The sequence below is a fragment of the Manis javanica genome, chromosome 4 (assembly GCF_040802235.1).
Source record: "Manis javanica isolate MJ-LG chromosome 4, MJ_LKY, whole genome shotgun sequence".
Lineage (NCBI taxonomy): Eukaryota > Metazoa > Chordata > Mammalia > Pholidota > Manidae > Manis > Manis javanica.
In genome coordinates, this window is record NC_133159.1 from 13,164,315 (window position 1) to 13,185,657 (window position 21,343).

Below are 21,343 nucleotides of genomic sequence, written 5' to 3' on the forward strand. Positions count from 1 at the left end.
CCTGGGCTGCCTCCCTGCGTCTGCCTTTCCCCCACCCCTCCCAGCCCTAAGAGGTGGGGAATATTACCCCCATCTGGCAGAGGTGGAAACTGAGGCCCAGAGCTGTGAAATGAGTTACTCTTGGTTGCAGAGCCAAAAGCTGCCTCAAGTCCGTCTGGTCCCCAAGCCCCAGGTCCTAACCTCTCGGCAGCAGGGCCCCTGACAATATCCCCACACGAAGAAGGAGGCCAACTTCCAATGGAGTTTTCAGATCACTCTTCCCTGTATTTCCTCATCTTACTGCCTCCATTGCCTGGGTCTCTGTCTTTCTTCCCTCCCCACCATGGCTTGTGGCTCCCGACTGTTGGCTGCACAGCCCTGACCTGGTGGGCACTGGGCCTGGAGGGGTCACTACAGAGACAGCTGGGGCTTGTCAGGGCATCTCATGGGCATCCCCAACACTTCAGTCTCTCGTCATTCCTCCCTCCCAGCAGTTCCAGCTTTTGTTTGGATGCTGGACTGGCCCAGGGATAAAGAAATGGTGGTTCCCCTAACCCACCCACAAGAGAAAGTTCCAGAAGGTGATGGTAAGCTCTCAGATGAGGGACAAAGAGAAGACAATGGTGTGGCAGAAGAGTTGCAGGACTATGCTTCAGGAGACTTGGGTCCTGGTCTTAATTATTTGTTAATTGTCTCTGTGACTTGGACAAAGCCCTTCCCTTCTCCAGGCCTCAGTTTACCCATCTATACAACAAAAGGGTTTCTATTTGAGACCGTGAAGCCGTTCCCCTTTGATACTCTGTGATGGGGGACCTTGGTTTGGGACAACTCAGTGACAGTGTAGCCGGAACTATTGATTAATTTTGTTGCTTATTCATGTATCTGTCCGTTCACTTTTTTCTGCCAAGAACTTACTGAGTACCTACTACGTGCAATATATTAGTGGAATGTATTAGTAGAATAAGTATTTACTATGTAGCTGTATAGTATTTTATATATACTATAGTAACTATATACTATTTTATATATACTATAGTAGCTATATAACTAACTATATAACAAAGCACTGCAAAATCTCAGCAGCTTAACACAGTAACAATTTATTTCTCCTTCCTGTCACTGTCCATCAGGGACTGTGGGAGGATATCATTCAAGTACCCAGGTCCTTCCAGTCGTGTGGCTTGCCCGCCTCTAGGTCCTCTGTGCCCTCTCCACCCAGGCAGCTGAAGCAGAGAGAGAATGACCTGGGAGGTTTCTCTGGGCCAGTTGTGGAAGCATTACTCCCCTGCCAAGATTTAGTCACATGGTCCCCCCAAACTGCAAGGGAAGCTGGGAAATGTAGTTTGGCTGAGTGCCCGGAGGAAAAGGAAATGGGGTTTGGGCTGCAAACAAAAGTCTGTGTGAGTTTGGGGGCACACACATAGCACAGAGCTGCCATTGTGTATAATAGAAAGCAAAGACAGCTTCAGAACCCAGTGTGAACTTGGGCAAAGGAGCCTGAGACAAGCAGAAGATCAGAGGTTCAGATGGAGACGATCAGCAGGTCCAGCATCAGCACCTTTCAGGAATCTGTGCCCTTGGCCCTTTTGTCAACCCAGGACATGCTGCCTAATGAGGTTTCTAACCAGTCCCATCAGCTTCTGTGGCTTACATCTCAGAGGCAAGAGGACAGATTGAACAAAGCCTGCCCTCCTCTGTCCTCAGTGTCTCCAATCCATAAAATGGGAAGAAAAATGACCCACAGCTGGCTCTCCAGGAAACTGGAGGAGAATCAGGGGTCTGCAAAGGGTCCCAGAACAACCTTCCCAAGACTTCTTATTAATAGTATCACCACATCATTATCAATAATGAAACACAAATTAATAATAAATAAACAAACTAATGATAAATAATATATATGTCATGAATAATACATTAATACTACAAGCTTTGGAGCATATATTGCCTCTGACAGAGAAATTTGATTAGCTGCCTGGAGATCACCAAGGGAGAATATTTCACAAGAGTTTGGGATATGGGGGCAGGGGATGTTCACCTTAAAGTATCAGGCACGTCTCCTTGCAAAGACTACAAAACACTCGAAGTCCCTGGTGGCCCAGAGCTGAGCTGGGAGGAGTCTGAGGGTGGGTCACCCCCCTCTGAATGTTCTTTTTTTTTATTTATTTGTTTTGGTATCATTAATCTACAATTACATGAAGGACATTATGTTTACTAGGCTCCCCCCTTCACCAAGTCCCCCCCCAGATCCCCATTCACAGTCACTGTCCATCAACATAGTAAGATGCTGTAAAATCACTACTTGTCACCAAGTTCACAGTCATTGTCCTTCAACATAGTAAGATGCTGTAGAATCACTACTTGTCTTCTCTGTGTTGCACAGCCTCCCCGTGCCCCCCCAACACTATACATGCTAATCGTAATGCCCCCTTTCTTTTCTTCCCGCCCTTATCCCTCCCTTCCCACCCGTCCTCTCCAGTCCCTTTCCCTTTGGTAACTATTAGTCCATTCTTGGGTTCTGTACTTCTGCTGCTGTTTTGTTCCTTCAGTTTTCTTTTGTTCTTATACTCCACATATGAGTGAGATCATTTGGTACTTGTCTTTCTCTGCCTGGCTTATTTCACTGAGCATAATACCCTCTAGCTCCATCCGTGTTGTTGCAAATTGGTAGGATCTGTTTTCTTCTTATGGCTGAGTAATATTCCATTGTGTATATGTACCACATCTTCTTTATCCATTCATCTACTGACGGACACTTAGGTTGCTTCCATTTCTTGGCTATTGTAAATAGTGCAGCGATAAACATAGGGGTGCATCTGTCTTTTTCAATCTGAAGTGCTGCATTCTTAGGGTAAATTCCTAGAAGTGGAATTCCTGGGTCAAATGGTATTTCTATTTTGAGCATTTTGAGGAACCTCCATACTGCTTTCCATAATGGTTGAACTAATTTACATTCCCACCAGCAGTGTAAGAGGGTTCCCCTTTCTCCACAGCCTCGCCAACATTTGTTGTTGTTTGTCTTTTGGATGGCAGCCATCCTTACTGGTGTGAGATGGTATCTCATTGTGGTTTTAATTTGCATTTCTCTGATGACAAGCGATGTGGAGCATCTTTTCATGTGTCTGTTGGCCATCTGAATTTCTTCCTTAGAGAACTGTCTATTCAGCTCCTCTGTCCATTTTTTAATTGGATTATTTGCTTTTTGTTTGTTGAGGTGTGTGAGCTCTTTATATATTTTGGATGCCAACCCTTTATCGGATCTGTCATTTTCAAATATATTCTCCCATACTGTAGGATACCTTTTTGTTCTATTGATGGTGAATGTTCTTTTATGACCCAAATTTAGGGTAGGAAATCCACACTCCAACAAGGCAAAAACCTTCCATCCCTAGCAGAATTGGGTGTTATGACTGAGGCTGGGCCAGCTGAAGATACCTGTGGAATGTATTCATTCATCCATTCATTCATTCATCCAAGAAACGTAACCTCAATGCCAACAGCATGCTGAGTGTGGCCAGCAGCAGGTTTCCGGTCCTCCAGGGGCTCACAGGCCATGGTGGTGGGAGACAGACTGGCAAAAAAGAGTGTCACCATGCGACGTGTTAGGGCTGTGGTGGATGCTGTGAGAGGGACACTTAACCCAGGTTTTGGGGCGCTGAGTGTGGGGTAGGTGAAGTTGGGGTGTGTGTCATGACATATGTATTATTTATCATTCGTTTGTTTATTTAATATTGATTTGTGTTCAGGCCTCTAGGTAAGTGATGTCTAGGCCAAGACCTGACGGGTATATCAAAGTAATGGGGTAGGGTGATGGAGGTGTTCCAGGCAGAAGGACAGCAGGTGCATAGACCCAGCAGCCAGATAAAGGCTGGCGTAGTTGAAGAACTCTAAGGAATTCATGATGGCTAAGGCTGAGTATGCAAAAGGCAGAGGGACAAGAGATGAGCTGAGGTGGAGGCAGGCCATGAGCCCGAGGGGGAGAGTTTGAACTCCATCCCAAAGGCAGCGGGGAGACAAAGAAGGATTTGGATCCAGCGTGTGACATCAGTGAGCTAGGCTACAGTGGAATCCACATTTGTCTAGGGCTACATGGCTCACCCAGCCCTGTAACAGGCACTGTTCATGTGATGGCTCATGCATTACTTCATTTGTGCAGCATACTGGCTGAGAACCCACCATGTGCCAAACTCCGTCCAGGGAACCAAAGATGCACACCAGGTCCCCACATTAAGAAGCTCCCAGTCTGAGAGTAGAGACATACACAAAGAACCACAGGTTGTGTTACAATATGATGTGGAGGGGCTATGATTGAGATGTTTACAAGGGGCTATGAGCTCAGAAGAGGGATTATCAGACTCATGTAAATAAAGGAGAGGTGACCGTTGCATTGAACCTTGAAGGGCATCTATAAATTTCCCTAGGTTTTGCCCAGAAGAGACGGGTATTCCAGGAAGAAGAAATGGCACAGTCAAAAAGAACTTGAGGGAATCTGGAAGGGTTACAAGGTGGCCCAAACACCGTGAAAGGCTGATTGAGTTGAAAGGCTGAGAGAGGCAAGATCATTAGGGATCCAGTTATCCATGACAGAGTCTGAACATGATCCTGAATCGGAAAGCAGTGGGGTGGGGAAATTGAATGGCATTAACCAGCGAGACAACACCACCATATTTGCATTCTAGAAATATCACTGAGACTCCAGTGTGGTGGGTGCATTGGAGGAACAAGTCTGAATGAAGGCTGGAGGCCAGCAAGCCAGATGTTCAGGGTTTCGGGGAGGAACTTTAAGGGTCCAAACTAAGGCGGGATTGGTGCAGAGCAGAGACAGCTTTGAGAACTATTTGAAGGGATGAATTGATCCATCTTGGAGACAGATGAGCTGTTAGCTTTCCCTCATTGCTAACAACTCAGAAATTTTCTTTTCTTAAAAGGCCCCCCCTCCACCCTCTGCCCCACCTCTCACTCCAGCCTCTGTTAGTAAGGAGGCCATGGCTGGAAGCACCTGTCAGCCCAGCATGGAAGGGTGTATTTCACAGACCCTCTGTGCCTGCTTGAAAGATATGGTTGCAGTAATTGGTTTGTTGTAATAATATTTATTATGGTAGTAATTATGCAGCATGGGGAGCCGAGGGAGGCTGTCATCAGTGCCACATTATGGAATCTATCTACATGAGATGAGGTGACCTCTTTTCTTCATGAGTAGTGGTGCATGGAGCTCCTGTTCACATGGAGATAAATCCCAGACCAGCAGAAAGGGTCAGGGGGAGGCATGAGGAATTTATGTGACCCTGGATCCCACACTCCACCCAGGCAGGGTCTTAAATCCAGCTGGTGGAGTTGCTGCCACCACCTAACTGGCTGCCGCAGGTCAAGTCTTGCTGTAGTCCAAGGTGATCTCCAGGAGAGAAGGGTCCCTGAGTTCTCTACATCACTGCGGCACTCCCAGATGCTAGAGGTGGGACACTGCCCCTGACCTTGGGGACCTCCTTGTCTGATGGGAGACACAGCCCCTGCCCTCTGATAGAAAGGCGGAAGTCCATCGCTTTTGATTCTTCTCTGGTTCCTCTGCATCAAAAAGTGGTGGCTTGAATGACACGAGACAGGCACTTCCGGGCCAAGGGAACTGTCCAGAGCTGGGTTTGGAGGACTGTGTGTCAGGGATGCAGCACAACAAATTCCGTATGCAACCTCAGGTTTCTCATGGTCCTGGGAAAGTTCTCAGACACATCTTTCGAGCTTTTCCGGCATCCTCTGCTGACTTTCAACTTGAAGATGGCCTCAGCCATGAGTCATCCTGCCTCCCCCTTGTGGAGGTATTGTGTCCTGCTGGTCTAACCTGGTCTCTGATCTCTCTCCACCCCAAGCAAGTTTTCTTGGGTTCTTCGGTCACCTAACCTCCCTACTCATCCCTGTTTTCAGCTTGATTGCCATCTGGAAGCAAGGGCCAAAGACTTCTGTGGGATGGCAGAAGAGTTCTGGATTCCGAATCAAAGCCTGCCACGGCTGGTTCTGTGTGATCATAAGGGAGCCATCCTATATCTTAGAGCCTCAGTCTCCTCACCTGTAAAATGGGGACACTATCTCACAGAGCTGCAAGGGTGATCAATGAGAGAATAGTAACAAATATCCTTTGAGAATTGCCAAGCACAGATTACATGTCCATTTGCTCACTTTTTTGTTCATTCAACACATATTTGTTGAAGTCCTCTTAAGTTCCAACAATTGTTCTAGTTTCTATGGATAAAGTCATGATTAAAAAACAAGAGTCAAGGACTTCTGGTAATGATGAGATGGAGTAAAGACCAGCCTCCTTTTATCTCCCACTAACTCAACTATGAGACTTGGACAGAATGTATAGACACCTATTTGAAAAATCTGAATCATAAATACTAGCAGGTGGTTGAAGAAGAATGTTAGAATTCCAAGCACCACTGAAAGAATGAATGTAAAGAAGACATAATGTAAGATAATACTTAAAATGTCCAAGATATGAAATAAAATCCCTTGACATACAAAGAACCATGAAACTCTCAACTCACATGGGGAATGACAATCAACAGACTCTAATGATGAGATGATACCTATGTTGAAATTATCTGACAAGGACTTTACAGTAGCTATTATAAAAATGTTTGGAGAAGCAATCACAAATAGTCTTGAAACAAATATTAAAATAGAAAGGCTCTTAAGACAAGCAGTGATTCTATAGCATCTTACTATGCTGATGGACAGTGACTGTAATGGGGTATATGGGGGGGGACTTGATAATAGGGGAGTCTAGTAACCATAAAGTTGTTCAAGTAATTGTACATTAATAATATAAAAAAAATAGAAAGGCTCTGCAAAGAAATAGGAGATATAAGGAAGAACCAAATGGAAATTTTAGAACCAATAGCTACAATGACCAAAATGAAAAACTCATGGGGTAGACTCAGTAGCAAGATAGAGGTGACAGAGGAAAGATTCAGTGAACTTGAAACAGGTCAATAGAAATTATCCAATCTGAATAATAGAAACAAAAAGACTGAAATAGATACATACATGCACACACACAGTCTTTTCTCTCATGGAGCTTACAGCCTACTTGGCTATGGGGGTGGGATACATCAATAGATAATAAAAAAGTATGTCTCAAGCATCAATAAATGTTTTAAAAAAGAATAAAATGAGGCAAAGAGAGAACAGCAGGGATGCTATTTGAACAGAAAGAATTGAGGGGTTGAGCCATGTGAGTATCTGGGGAAAGATTGTTCTGGGCAGTGGATGCGGCAAGTGCAAAGGCCCTGAGGTAGGGATATACTTGGAGTAGTAATGCTCAGCAGGGCTCATCATGTGTGGGTGGAATGACTCGGGGAGAGAGAGTGAGGGGAGATGAAGTCAGAGAGGTGGGAAGAGGCAAAGGTGAGTGCAGGGTCACCAGTTAGGAGGTGTTATGGCAGACCAGCAATAAAAGATAATGACTGGCAGTCATCCTGCACAGGTGGACACCCAGCTTCCCGCCCCGCCATATAGTGGTTCCACCCATGGCTTCTGCTGCCTCTGGGCTTCACTCTTCCCACTGGGCTGTCTGCTCACTCACTCATCAGGTCTTATATCCCAGACCCCCTGATGGGGCGGCCACTCACCCCCCAGTGCTGATTTCCACTGGGGGACTCCTGTCTGACCTCCACCAGGGACCACCAGGAGGCACCAACATCATCCCAAGCAGATGCGGCCAGAAAGGCAGGTTCAGGAGGCACCTGGGATCGGCTTGCGCTGCCTAAGATGAGGCCGGCAGGGAAGAGATGCTTCTGAGTGGGCTCTCATGGGAGCATGACCCAGTCTAATTATGGGACAGTCTGGAGGATGGGAAGAATTAATCTGTCCCTCCATTCAACACTCACGCTGACCCAGGTACTGTTATAGGCACATGGGTAACAGCAAATAGAGACAGTTCTTGGCCTTGTGGAGTGGCGAATGTACACTGAATGCATCATTACGAGTAATTTTCAGAATCGTAAGTGGTTGGGGAGGAGGGGTATTTTGGGGACAGCTTGGGGAATCAGGGAGAGTTTTCTTGAGGAAATGAGACTTCTAGTAACCCTTGGAGGCTGAGCAGGAGTTACCCAAGCAGAGAGTGAGGGCTAGGGACATAGGGACAGCCCAGGCTAGGGCCCAGAGGGGAGAGAGAGCGCTGCACGTGAGAGGAGGTGGGGCTCAAGAGTTAGGCACGAGGCCAGATCACTTCTGGAGGGAATCTGCAACTTTTTCTGTGATGCAATGGGAAGTTCAGCAGTCTCTTAAGAAGGCCAAGGTTGTGCGTTTTAGAGAAACCACTCTGAATATGAATGGATGCAGAAAGGCCAAGACAAATGCTGATCTCACAAGTTACTTCCTTAACCACCACCGTCATCTACTGAATACGCACTGGGAGTCAAGTGCCTTGGAAGAGGTTAACATTGACTCTCACTAGTATGTGCGGTTGGTCAAGGGGGGTATGGTTACCCTTACTATTAAAATAAGTAAAGAGGTTTAAGTTATTTACCCAGGGCTCTCCATGTGCCATCGTGCATTTGTGTCTGGAGTGACCAACTTGTTTTGCTTTACCAGGGACTTTCCAGTTTTAGCACAGAAAGCCCGTGTACCAGTAAACCCCTCTGTCCTGAGCAGACTGAGACATCTGGTCACCCTAATGTAATTTATGTCTCTCCACTACATCAAGGCAGGCCTGTCCCCCTCCCATGGAAACCTTTGCTGACTCCTCTGTCCTCCGTGGGGCCAGACATGATCTGACTTTCTAGATACATCTCCCCTGAGCTGGAAGAGGAGAGGAGCAGTTCTGGGATATTGCAACGCGAGTTTCTGGATAGAGGAGCTATTTGTCATCACCTCATTGGGAGGGCACCGGCTTCCTAAACATTGCCTGCAATTTTGCTAAATGTATCTTAACGGGAGTGGTGTAAATGCTGTCAGAGATAGAGGGGAGACCGATGGTGCCATTCGGGATAATGAACTGCCTAGTTAAGATGAATCCGTCTCCATTCTTGATCCTGCTACTAGATATTGCGCTTGGGGGCTTTCGCGCATCAAGGCTGATTGGTGGCAAATTTAATGCCGAGAAAGACAGAGCTCCGTCTTTAGCTGGTGGCTGATCAATTCGTGGGTTCATTTCTTGGAGAATGGCGTTGAGTTGTACTGGGAACAAAGATGGCATGATTCAGGCTCAGCTAACATCTCACATGGGGTTGATTGGAGGTGGAAGGCCCTAAAATTCCAGTTCACCCCTCATTTTACAGATGAGAAAACCAAGGCCCAGAGAGAGAAACAACCTGCCTGAGGTCCCCGAGCTGGTTGGCAGCATAGCTGAGACCAGAACTCATGTCTCTTATGCTTTTTCAACTGTACCCACTGCCTCCTGGCTTGTGGGTGAGCCCATCTCCCCCCGGCCCCTACCTGTTCAGTTGCCCCTTCCCACCAGCCCTGAGGATTGATCTAGGGGTCCTGGCAGCAGGGGACCTCCTGGGACCTCCTCTTTGGCTTTCTGTCCCCTGCCTTAGGAAGAGGGTTCCACGTGGATCTTTTGACTCTGATCCCAGCACTGAAGGGAGGTCTGGCTGAGCTGGTCATATCCGAATCCTCTTCTGCTCCCAGACCAGCTTCCAAATGTCAGACCCCACTCCTTCCACCTCTCTCCTGGGACCATCCTTCTCCAACTGCACAGTGGGAAATGGGCAGGAATAGAGATCTGGGGGTTCAGGAAGCATGGTGCCACCTCACCCCACACCCTCACCTGCTCAGGGGCACCCACCTACATGGGCAGGGCTGATGGTGCACAAAACCCTAGGCCGGGCTTCACCCCGTTGGATACTGTGATTGCTCCCACACCCACATGACATGGGAAACTGGAGCCCCACGGAGGCCACATAACTCGCCTAGGTCACTACCCAGCAGCAGAGTGAGAAACTCAAACCACGCAACTACTTCAAATTCACTGGAAGCATGTGGGTGGGAGAAGCAAGGAAAGAGGGCGTGAATTTTCAGAGAAAGAACCAATACAGAGTCTGCAGAAGATGATGGGAATTTTATGAAGTAGGAGCTGGAGGAATGTTAGTCGGACCTAGAGGAGAATGCTTCCCATCCCATGCTTTGTTGCAGAAACGGTTTGTCCAAGAATGCTTTCCCCAGCCCTGTGTGTGTCTGTGTCTCAGAAGGTGATTTCCCACCTGTGATCCAGGTGTTGATTGGTGCTGACACAGTCCTCGCCCGGTACATCTGTCCGAAAGTCATCTTGTCTCCTGCCTTCTCCCTCCCTACCCTGGCCAGTGAGCCTATGTCCAGACCCGAGGCTTAGGAACCACACATCATCTGAAGCTTGTCCTGGCCTTGGATAGGAAAGGTCCGGGGACCCCACAGCACATTGTGAAGCTCTGATCTCAAGCCCTGAGGCAGTTGGGGCTCCCCTCTGCCCACTACCCCTCCCTCGGGCCTGATCCCACCCACAGACCTCTCTGTGGGCAGCCCCCATCCTCTGATGAAGGTGTAGTTGATGGAGGGGTGAATTGGGGGCTACCCCCAGGATCCCACATGACCTTGGCAAATTGCATAACTCTCTGGGTGGTGACAAAAAGAGGTGGTCCACAGAGCCAGACAGATCTGGGTTCAAATTCTGACTTTGCTGCTCATATCAAAGCCATATTAAGCAAGGTGCTTTACCGCTCTGAACCCCAATTCCTCCTCCAGACAGAGAAATTGTCAGAGTGTAGTGTGGGGGTCGAAACTGCCCACACAAAAGAAAACTCACAAAACAGCCCTTGTATTCGTATTTTAATACTCTGCTGATATTAATGGGATGTGCATCCCAGAAGGAAGGCAGATGTGCAAACAGACAGTTCTACTCCAGTGGGACATATGCAGCCACACCAGCATCTTACAGGGTGCGCACAGGTCGTTGGAGAGCCAGGGGCAAAACGGGAGTGAAAACTCTGGGGAAACTAGAAAGTGCCCTGCTCCTGGGGAAGGGGGTTTAATCCTTAGAGCTGAGCCTCCTACCGGCGCTGCAGCATCAGCTCCCAGTGGGGCTCCTTGGCCAGGAGCAGTTCACCCCCACCCCTACCAGGGGGACCTTGGGAATGGGAGACATGGTCACTTCTGCCTCAGCTTAGAAGTTTCTTAAGATTTGCCCCAAAGGACTCTAGCAGGGCTGGGACTAGGGAGGCAAGCAGGACTCAGGGTCCTGCAGTGGGAGTGAGTGCTTCTTTTAATTTTGCATGATACGTATCTAACCTGCCCCACCCTCATCCCAGCCCTCGTTCTAGTCCTACAAGATACTCAGCCAAGAATGGGCTCCAGAGTGTATGATGTTATGAGAATATTTCCTGCCATGGCCCAAGTTGGGAGAGTTATGGAGCACTCTGAGCGCACTGTGGCTGCAGGGCCTTTGCATGTGTGGAATCCCCTGTCTGTAACACTCTCCCCCTAGATACCACTGTGGCTCACACTTTCCTTTATTCAGAGCTCCTCAGAGGTCTCTGGGCCACCCTGTCTAGAGCAGCCCTCCCCCATTGCTCTCTATTGCTTTTTCCTGATTTATTTTTCTTCATTACACTTGCCCTATTTCTCTACCTGCCATATTTCTCAGCGTTGATTCATTTGATTATTTTCTCTTCTGGGACGTCAGCTCCATGAGGGCAGCACTTGCCTGCTGTCACTGTTGTATTCTCAGTACTTAGAACAGTGCCTGGTATTGAAAAGATTCCCAATACATTTTTTTCGTGAATGAAGGCAAGATAGGAAGAAGGAAGAAGAGAAAGCTTGTGAGAAGTCTTGAAGGGAAGGAATATGCTTAATTTTATTTAACCCAATATCTCTCACACTTAGTTGATAATAAACATCTTGTTGCCTGACACCTGTACTAGACGTTCCCTATTCTCTATACGCTCAGGGAGACACTGTCCTAGGGCGTCAGCACCACCCGGTCCCGCACCGCCTCTCAGTTTCCTCTTCCCATCTCCCAGGGCCCCCCTCTCTGCCGTGCAGCGGGCTGTCCCCTGCGCTCACGCCGCCGTGCCCCTGTGAGTCCTCTTGCCCCGGACATCTGCTACGCACTGGGGTGCTCCTAACACGCCCACCGATTACCAAAGCTTCTGCCGTTCCCCCCAGATCCCACCGGCCTCACACCTTGTAATCCCCTCACAGCTTGCCCACACACGGGGCCCCTGCAAGCTGGCACTTCAGGCCCTCCCTGGCCTGCCTCACACGCACACGCCATCTGCACCCTCCGCGGGCTGGCTGGAAGATTTACAGATCCGAGAACATGTCCTTCCTGCCTCCTTCCAGTGGGAGGGGGTCCATCTTTGGACTGATGATGCTCAACTCTAAGCTTTACCTTCAAACGTGAGCGGGGAGCAGCCCCACTGGAAAGGTGAGCTAAGGCGTCAGCCCAAGACTGGGAGTGACAGCAAAGAGGATCAGGTCCTGGGTTACTGTCATGGCCCCCCAGCAGCACACCCCTCCTCCCCAGGGCTGGACGTGAGGTGTTGCCAGCCCCCCCTCACCCTTCCCCACCCCCATCATTTGAGAGGCTGCATATAGCATGGTGGTCATATGGAACCCCAGGCCTGTCACTTACAGCTGTGTGATCTTGGTGGTTACTTTGCCTCTCTGTTTCCTCGTGGAAAGTGGGAATAATACTAGTTCCTCTCTCCTAGGATTATCATGACAATTCAGTGAATGAGTGTGTATGAAGCCCAATGCCTGGCTCAGAGTAGGTGCCATGCAAATGTGTGCAATTATTACTATTACACGCCTGGCTCACCTTGTCCCAGAGTCCTCTCTCTCACTGGGGTCCTTCCCCCTGAGGGCAGCCTCCTTGTCTGTTATGGCTCAGGGCCCTGCTGGGCTTGGGAATTTCCCTGGTCCTCTGGTCTGAGCAGGTTCCCCTAGCCCCTTCCACAACCTGCACCTTCCTCTGCCCACTGAGTATGACTGTGTTATGATTTGTCCCTCCACTCTGTGTTCCTGGAGGGCAGGGCAAGGCTAGCGCCATCCTGCATCCTGGATGCTGGCCCAGGGCCTGCTCAGAGCAGGTGGGAGCAAACTTGGGGGCTGGCAGCTCCATCCTTCCACCTGGCTCTGCTCGCTGGGTTCAAGGGCCACGCAGGCTGCAGGCTCTGGCGCTCCCAGGAGCCTGACCTCTGACCTAAGGTAGAGGCTGCCCCGGGGTAAGCCCTGTGCCTTGGGCACTGGGACCTGCAGCCTCAGACCACGCAGGTTAATTCTGACTCCAGCTTCCAAACTGATCCTCCCGAGTCGATTCTTGTATTTTTTCTTTCTTGTTTTTATGGAGCGTTGTAACCATTAAGTTCCCGGCAGGGGTCAGGCCCCTGGGTTCCATCCGCTCAGGTTGCCTGCACAATTGAAATCCCTGAACCCATCCTGGCTAGTTTTCTCATTAAGGCAATCGGAGTGGATTGACCCATTAGATCGATGGCTGGACATCAGCCTGCGGGAAGCCAATAGTGAACCTGGACGATGAGCCCAAGAATGAGGTCGCCTGCTGAGCTGGAGTGGGTGCCCAGACCTCTGGGATGGGCTCCGGCAGGCGGAGTTGGTCAGAGGCCTCAGCAGGCTGGATTTTGGTGTGGAGGCAGCAGTGTCCCGGGGTGTGTCAGGGTAAGAGTCCCAGCTCCTGGGGGCTGGGCAAGGGCTCCCTGGGGCAGCTGGTGGGCAAGAAGAATCCTCCAGCGCTTGCAGAGGTTTGAAACCCCTTCCCAGGCAGTCAGTCCGTAGCCACCCCTCCCCACCATGACCTAATGTTGGAACTGCCTCTCCCGTTGGACAGCAGGGCGTGTGTGATGGGAGACATGGGGTTCAGGAAGCAAACAGCAGTTCCCCAGACTCATCCCCTTTCTTCCTCTTTCACCAGGAGTACTTTGGTTATGAGGCTGGGGTTAGAGGGGTCTGGGCACCTGGAACACCATATCCTGATGTGGATTCCATGGGTCCCTGGCTGCAGAGGGTGCTGCTGGGTCTTACCGGGTGGCAGAGGGACCCATGATGGCACAGGTTTGGAAATGCTAGGTTGAAGGCATTTCGGCATGTGTATTTCCTGCAGGGCATAATAGGCTAAGCGTATAGCCACTCTCTGAAGAGGGGGTGGAGGTGTAGTTTTGCCCACAAGACTGTTCCTCTGGGATATCTTAAAGAAATACATTGAGGCACTTCCTCCAGGAGCCTGCAGGTCACACTTGGGAAAGGGGAAAATCCATGCCTAAAGGAAATGTCTTCAGAGTGGGAGTGGGGCAGGGGGGCCAGGGAGATCCCAGAACTGGGAGGAAGAAGAGGGTGGTGAGCGTGTCTCGGGCCCAAGGTCGCCAACCCCACAGACTGCCCTGCAGACAGCACCCCTGGGTGCTAACCCCACCCTCCTCATCTGCTTACACTCACTGTCCCTTTCTCCTTGTCCCAACAGGCTACCTGACTGTCAACATTGAGCCTCTCCCCCCAGTGGTGGCTGGTGATGCTGTGACCTTGAAGTGTAACTTCAAGACGGATGGTCGCATGCGCGAGATTGTGTGGTATCGGGTAAGTTGCTGCCGCTGTCCCCTCTGTGCCCACAGCCAGGGCCCAGGGCAGAGCCCCCAGAGCCCCTCTGGACACCTGCACTGGCTTGGCTGTGTCTTCAGCCCTAAGCCAGCCCCGGGTTGTTCCATGTTGTCTTCCAGGTCCCCATCCTCTGCCGACAGCCCCTCAAAGACCACCTTGCTCAGCCTTCTCTTCTGCCCTCAGTGTCTGTCCTGCTCAAGTCTCCTTTGCATCTCTAACATGGCCCTCTGCTAAGGAAACCCCGTTAATGCCAAGAATGAGCCACTAAGAACACTGTGGACTCTGGTCGCAGGGTAACAGCTACGGAGTTTTGAAGGGTGGACTTTCAGGCCTGGGGCTCTGGGTGATGTTTTCGGAAGGGGAGAGAACAGGGTGGCTTCCTACTGTCTTAAAACCAAATTACAGAGATAGTCAGTCTCCTAATCTGACTCCATGTAGGACGTGTCCTGGTATCTGGCACCCTAAGTTTAGGTCTGAGAAGGGATGCTGTTAGAGATGAGCAAGTGTCCACCTGCCCAGCGCCCAGGTGTTGGCAACAGGGGGACCAGCTCAGGGTCTTGGGCACAAGTGTTGGCCTTTTCAGCCACTGAGAGAAACCTTTGTGCGTCTGGACTGGGCATTCCAGCCTGGACCCCCTTTGCCACAAGGTCAGGGCTGGCTGGAGGAGGTCCACTTGGCACTGATGTCTTTCAGTGCCATGCTCAGGTTTGCAGAGAGCAGGGCACTGCCATCTTGGGAATGGGTTAGGAGGGGAACTCCTCTTCCATGAGCTAAAACAGAGGGTGGCAAAAGTTTTTGGTGAGGCCCAGAGAGTAAATATTTCCCTATCTTCGAACTCCATGGTCTCTGTTGCAACTACTGGGCTCTGCTGTTGTAGCACAAAAGCAGCCACAGACACTGTGTCGATGGAAGGGCATGGCTGGGTTCCAGTAAGATGTTATTCGTGGACACTGAAACCTGAATCTCATATACTTTTCATGTGTCACAACATATTCGTCTTTTTTATTATTTTCAACCATTGAAAAGAGTTTTAAAAAAATATGTTCTTGTCTCATGAGCAGTACAAAAACAAGCCATAGGCTGATTTGGTCCACCAGCCATTGGTCACCAACCCCTCATCTAAAACAACCCTTCTTTAACCTTTATCAGCGGTGTCAGCCACCCTTTCTTCAAATGAAACCTGTGGGTGGTACAGAGGAATGGAACTGCTCTAGATGGAGCAGACAGAGTGTGGAGTGTGGACTGGGGATGTGGAGAGGGGGTGGGAAGTGAGGAGGGCACAGTTTGGTGATAGTGCGTCTGAACTGGTTCCTGGTTTCCACACCCACGGACTGTGACCTGGGCTCCTTTTGACCAAAATCATTGTTTTGCATCTTAGCACATGGCCCTTCCACTTAGAATCACCTCTGGGGCCCTCCAACCAAGCGCTTGGGTAGCCTGGGCCCCACAGGTGTGAACCTGACATTTGGCACCGCGCAGGGCCCCAGCTTTACATGAGGTTTCCATCCTGCATAGCTCAAGGGGGCCTAGAGAAAGTCAAGGCATATGTTAAGTAGTGCCATGAACTGGATCACTGAGAGGCATATTTACATGGTATGGGAACCGCTTGGCTGACACACACTGCAAGCATCTCATTAGCACCTGGCAGAAGGACCGAGATAAATTAACTCCAGCTCACTGCTGACAATGGGACCATCTCTTCCTCAACCATCCATAGATGGGGGCAGAGTGAGGGGCTGTGAAAGACCTGCCCATCTGGCACAGGAATATGGAGACCCAATGGGGCAGCTAATAGGGATGAAGGTGGGAAGGAGCTTGGAGACAGGAAGATACCAGTGGGCACCTCATTGCATTCCTGTCCTTGAAGCAACTATCCTCCTTCTGTGTGCATTAAATGTTACCCCATCAGTGGTGAAAATCTCCCTGCCTGGGTGGGGGCAATACCAGCACCTCGGAAACCAGGACAGACTTCCACATGGTTCCGCCCCAAGCCCTCTGAAGATGGAGGTAAAGGTTGGGGCAGGAAGCAAAGGCCCAGTTTCCAGTTCAGACAGAGACTTTCCCTCCCATTCTCTGCTCCCACTCCTGAGAACCCCGTTCACCCCCATGCCCTGCCATCTCCGTCCACTCTAGCCTGTGATCCCATTTACTGCTTTAAGAATGAGTTACATCTCTTACGGGTGTCAGGCCCTGCGTATCAGGATATGGTAGGCTGCACTAATTAATTTATTTTATTTCATTTCACATCCTTTGACTGAGGGCCTCTGGAGCAGGGGTGGCAGGGGTGTGTGTGCAGATGTATGCAAATCATATGCAAATCACCCACTGGAGCCAAATGCTTGGGCCCTTTTGATTCTGTAGCTGGACCAGCAGGCTTAGCTGACCTGGTACTCTCCTTGGGACTGGGGAGCCCATGTGCCCTGTCTGAGATGGTGAGAGGGGGGGCGGAGGATGGGAAGAAATTCCAGGGAAGTGGCTCCATGCTGCCAGCTCTCTTTGCCTGCTGTCACTCTGGCCCTCCCTCACCAATGGCCTCTTTTCCCGAGGAATCAGCTGAGTACAGAGAGATAAGAGCTTACTAAGGTGGGGCCTCTGGGAGCCAAGGCTAGGGCGGGGCTTCTGGAAGGAGTAGGAGAAGCAGCAGTGGGGGGCCCCAGGCTCCTTCCCCACCAGACAAGCCCCCACAGCTTCATCCCTCCGTCTCATCTCCAGGGAGCTGGGGAGCATTGTTCATTTTCTGTGCGTGTGTTTGCTTCCCCAGCTTCCCTAGCTTCCTTTGCCCATCCTCTGTGAATGAGCTTACAGAGCCCAGCTTGGAAGGAAATGAATAGATCACACAGGTCCAGCCAGGGCTGTGTCTCCAATCCCTTTAGAAGAGAAAAGCAGGGCATTGTGGTGAGGCCGCCTCAGCCTGCTCAGCCTAGTGGGCACAAAATGGCCCCAAACATGTGTAAAGTCCAGCAGCCCCGTCTCTGGTCCTAAAGACATCATCTTAGCTACGGGATGGTCCTGAGCTTGCAGAAACATAGAGAATGGACTGGATTCTTTGGGTGGATTGGGGAAGCTGATGAAATTGTCTGAAGCAAAAGGAATCACCCATTTGGGTTAACAAGACTGCTGGCTGCGTATTTGGGAAAGTTTCTCCTTAGGGATATGGACGGAGGCGGTTGGGTCTGCACCTCGGACACTGTGCCCCATGGTCTGGCCAGTTTTGTAGAAGAAGATGCCAAAATTATGAGACAGACTCAAGAAAGTATATGTGATCAGAGCCCCTGGGTCTGTGATGTCATTATGGTATATGGTAGCCATCGGTCACATGTGGATATTCAAGTTTTAGCTAAATTAAATCAAATTAAATAAAAAATTTATCTACTCAGTCACACTAGCCATATTTCAAGAGCTTTTTAGCTACATGTAGTTAGTGGCTGCCATATTGGATAGGGCAGGTATGGAACATTTCCATCATCACAGAAAATTTTATAGGACAGCCTGCTGTAGATATTTGAATTTTTTTTCCCTTGTGGCTTCTAGAATACACTATGCTTTCCTGACAAGCAAATAATAGTGGCTGCTCTTCAAGCCAGTTTCTGGGCAAACTCATAAATTTCAGAAAAGTGAATTTTATTGGCTGTGTAACCAGATCGTAGGGGCCAGGGCTTGGCAAGAGAGATCATCATTCTCAAAGACTTCTTTGAAAACATAGATGTCAAGAGAGTTGTCAGCCCCTGTAATGCCAGGTATCAAGCTCTGTTCAGCCTTGGGATGCTTCACAGACCTTGTCACCAGCTCCCCATGCTTTCCCTATGGTTGCATTGGTTCCTCTTCAGACTTGAGTTTCCCAGCCTCCAAGTTCACGGCTCATGCGCATAGTTCTCCTTTTCCCCTGAAAACATAGTGGCTAATAGAGGTGCAATTCCACACTTGGCCAGTAGGAGGCTGTCCCCTAACAACGAGCTACCCCAGCATTAAAGTCAGGACTTGGTTCTAGAAAATGAGAGAGAAATAATATCCTTTACCTAATCATTTCTATCCATTGACACCCCAATGAGTACAACTGGGGACTCATTTAGTAATGTTGCTGATACTGATCTGAAAGGCTAACATTATGAAGCCGTAACTACGTGTCAGGCACTGGATCGAGTGCTTTATGTACATGAATACATTTCATTTTCATATTGGCGTTGTGAAGCAGATACTATTGTTAAGCCTATTTTTCATATGAAGAAACTGAGGCCATCCAGACTGTGTCTCAGCTCATGTTGCCTTCCTCGACTTCTGCAGAAAGTTCTATACAATCTCTCCTCCATGATTCCCCCTTGTGGGTCTACATTCCACCTCTTACCGCATCATGTCAAACACCTGTCTGTCCACTGAACTGCAAGCATCTCAAGGTGAAAGGCCAGGTCTTTTCCTGGCTGTATCCACAATGCCTAGTGCAGAGTCACCTCAGAAAACGTTTGTTAAGTGAACAAATGGTGGAGCTGTAAATACAAATGCATGTGTGCATTTTGACAGACTGTGCCATTTAGCCCACTTCTGTTTCAGGTGAGCTTGTGTACAGCTGATAGTGTCTGTCTATTTGGGGGAAAGCGTGGGTCTTTGCATACTCAGGGGGCTTTGTGGAGTATGAGGGGAAAAGGTACATTTCTTATTAGGGAACGTTGTCTAAACTCATTTAGTTGGAGGTCACCTGCCCACCAGGCGAAGCAAAGATCTGTTTATATCATAGAACTCCATTAAACAGCCACAGAGAATCATGGGAATTTAACCTTTCACTGCAGTTTTTATCATCTCTCCTTTGTTTTGTCTCTTTCCTTCATGATTTGTTCCCACGAGCTAGGCTGGGCCCAGGTTACAAGGCCACAGAAAAGAGAGCCACAGAGCAAGATAGAGAAGAGATCGACAAACAGCGATAATGCCCCTGCTTTCAGGAGCCCCTTATCTTATTTCTTTCACCTTGTGGGGAGACGTGTGCCTGGGTGTTTGTTTTGTGGTGTAAATGCCTCTTCCATGATGCTACCTGGCCAGGGTGAGCTCCCACTCCGGGGCTCTGCTGGATTCCTGGGCAGTGAGGGTTTATGGCTGCTCTGGGCCATTAGACAAAGGACTGAGACTGGAGGCTGGGGAGGGTGAAGTAGGTAGAGAGGGGACTTGGGTATCAGAATACCTGCATATGAGCTCAGGGCATGTGATTTTGGACAGTGACCCAACCTTTCTGCATTTTAGAAATCTCGTCTGAAATTGGGCATAAAAAACACCTACGTTGTAGGCTTAAATGAGATCATGTCAGCAACCAAACAAGCCAGTACATGATGGCACTTGTTCAGTAAATGGTACCTGCTGTCCTGCCCTCTCTCTTGGTAACATAAGGGATCCAGAGACAGAAATCCTAAAGCAAGAGTAGAAGGTATTTTCGAAAGATCACCAAGATCAGATTCCTTGAGTTCCATCCAGCCACCTACATTCCCAAGGCAGAAGGGCAGAGACGACAGTTTAAGCTGGTATAGTCTTTGTTCCTCAGTGGTTATGCTGGTGAACTCACTGGATTTCAATTGTTGGACATATCACACAGCTATGCCATTTCAATGGATCTTAGCTCTCCCTGAAGCAAGGAGTTATTTCAAAGTAGCTTTACTGGCACTGGCTCTCTCTTAGTCTAAGTCCTTGAGGATGTTTTCTTGTCTGAAAACAAAATGGAAAATGATGATAATAGGGAACCTTACAGTCCAGTGACATCAAAAAGGCAAGAAGGCAAATACACGTGTGGGGATGAGTAGAGACCAGGGCCAAAGTCCCCAAGAACTGGGCTGGACCACCCCTCTGCTCCCCCTGGCTTGGAGTCCCACCTGAAAGTCACTCAGTCTGGCTGCTCCCTATTACTCGCCTGGACCCGCGTATTGATCTTAAACTCACAGATCTCACGGCTCCCAGATTTGGAGGAGGGAGCGCCTTCTGGGGCTGGAAGGAAAGGAGAAACCTTACGCTCCCCCTAGAGGTCAGAGTGTGAGTTGCAATTATTGCAGCCCAGTCCTTGGTGTTTAATGGAAGTTTGGCTGTAAAGGGGCAGGAGATGCCCACTTTGACTGCTCCTTAGAATTTTCAGAGGGGCCTGTGAAACTATACTGATGGCTGAGCCTTACTTGACAGTTACTCATTCCAAATCTCTAATATTAGAACCTCAAGGTATTTGTACATTTAACCAGCCAGGTGATTGTAATGCACTTGACCAAACCAGGAATCATGTTCTGGTGTTTGGGAAACCGGTAAAGGAAACTGCTCCATTCACTCATTCAGCATTAATTCAGCACATAGTTAACGAGTTGTACGGTTCTAGGCACTGGAGGTGCATCAACGAACAGAACAAAATCTTGAACTCATCTAGCTGACCTTGAGGGAAGAGCTGAAAAGATAAGCAAGAAAAATACCACATAATGATAAGGGCAGCACATATAATAAAAATAGGCTGATGGGATAGAAAGGGATTCGGTGGTGAAAAAAATTCTCATTGATGCTGAGATCTCAAAGGCAGCAAGGAACCTGCCATGCCAAGGGGAGGAGAGGAGCATTCTGGGCAGAGAGCAGAGCAGATGCAAAGGCCCTGTGCTGGAAACAACTTTCCATGTTCTAAGATCAGAAAGAGAGCCCCACACAGGGCTGGAATGCAGCCTGTTGCAGGGAGTTAGGAGATGAGATGAGACAGGTGGGTAGGACCATTCATGCCAGGCCTTGCCTGCCAGGGAACAGGGTCGGGAGTTACATGAAGAGAAGCAGGACAGCTTGGAGGGGT

General features: G+C 49.2%; 1 protein-coding gene across 2 annotated transcripts in view; it reads left to right on the forward strand.

The window, feature by feature from the left end:
* IGSF21 (immunoglobin superfamily member 21) overlaps positions 1 to 21,343 on the forward strand; it is a 227,754-nt gene that overhangs the window by 87,674 nt on the left and 118,737 nt on the right. For both annotated transcript variants that reach the window (XM_037000178.2, XM_073233297.1), the window contains exon 2: positions 14,423 to 14,535. In XM_037000178.2, the coding sequence (XP_036856073.1) occupies positions 14,423 to 14,535 (113 nt within the window). The remainder of the gene's footprint in view (positions 1 to 14,422; positions 14,536 to 21,343) is intronic.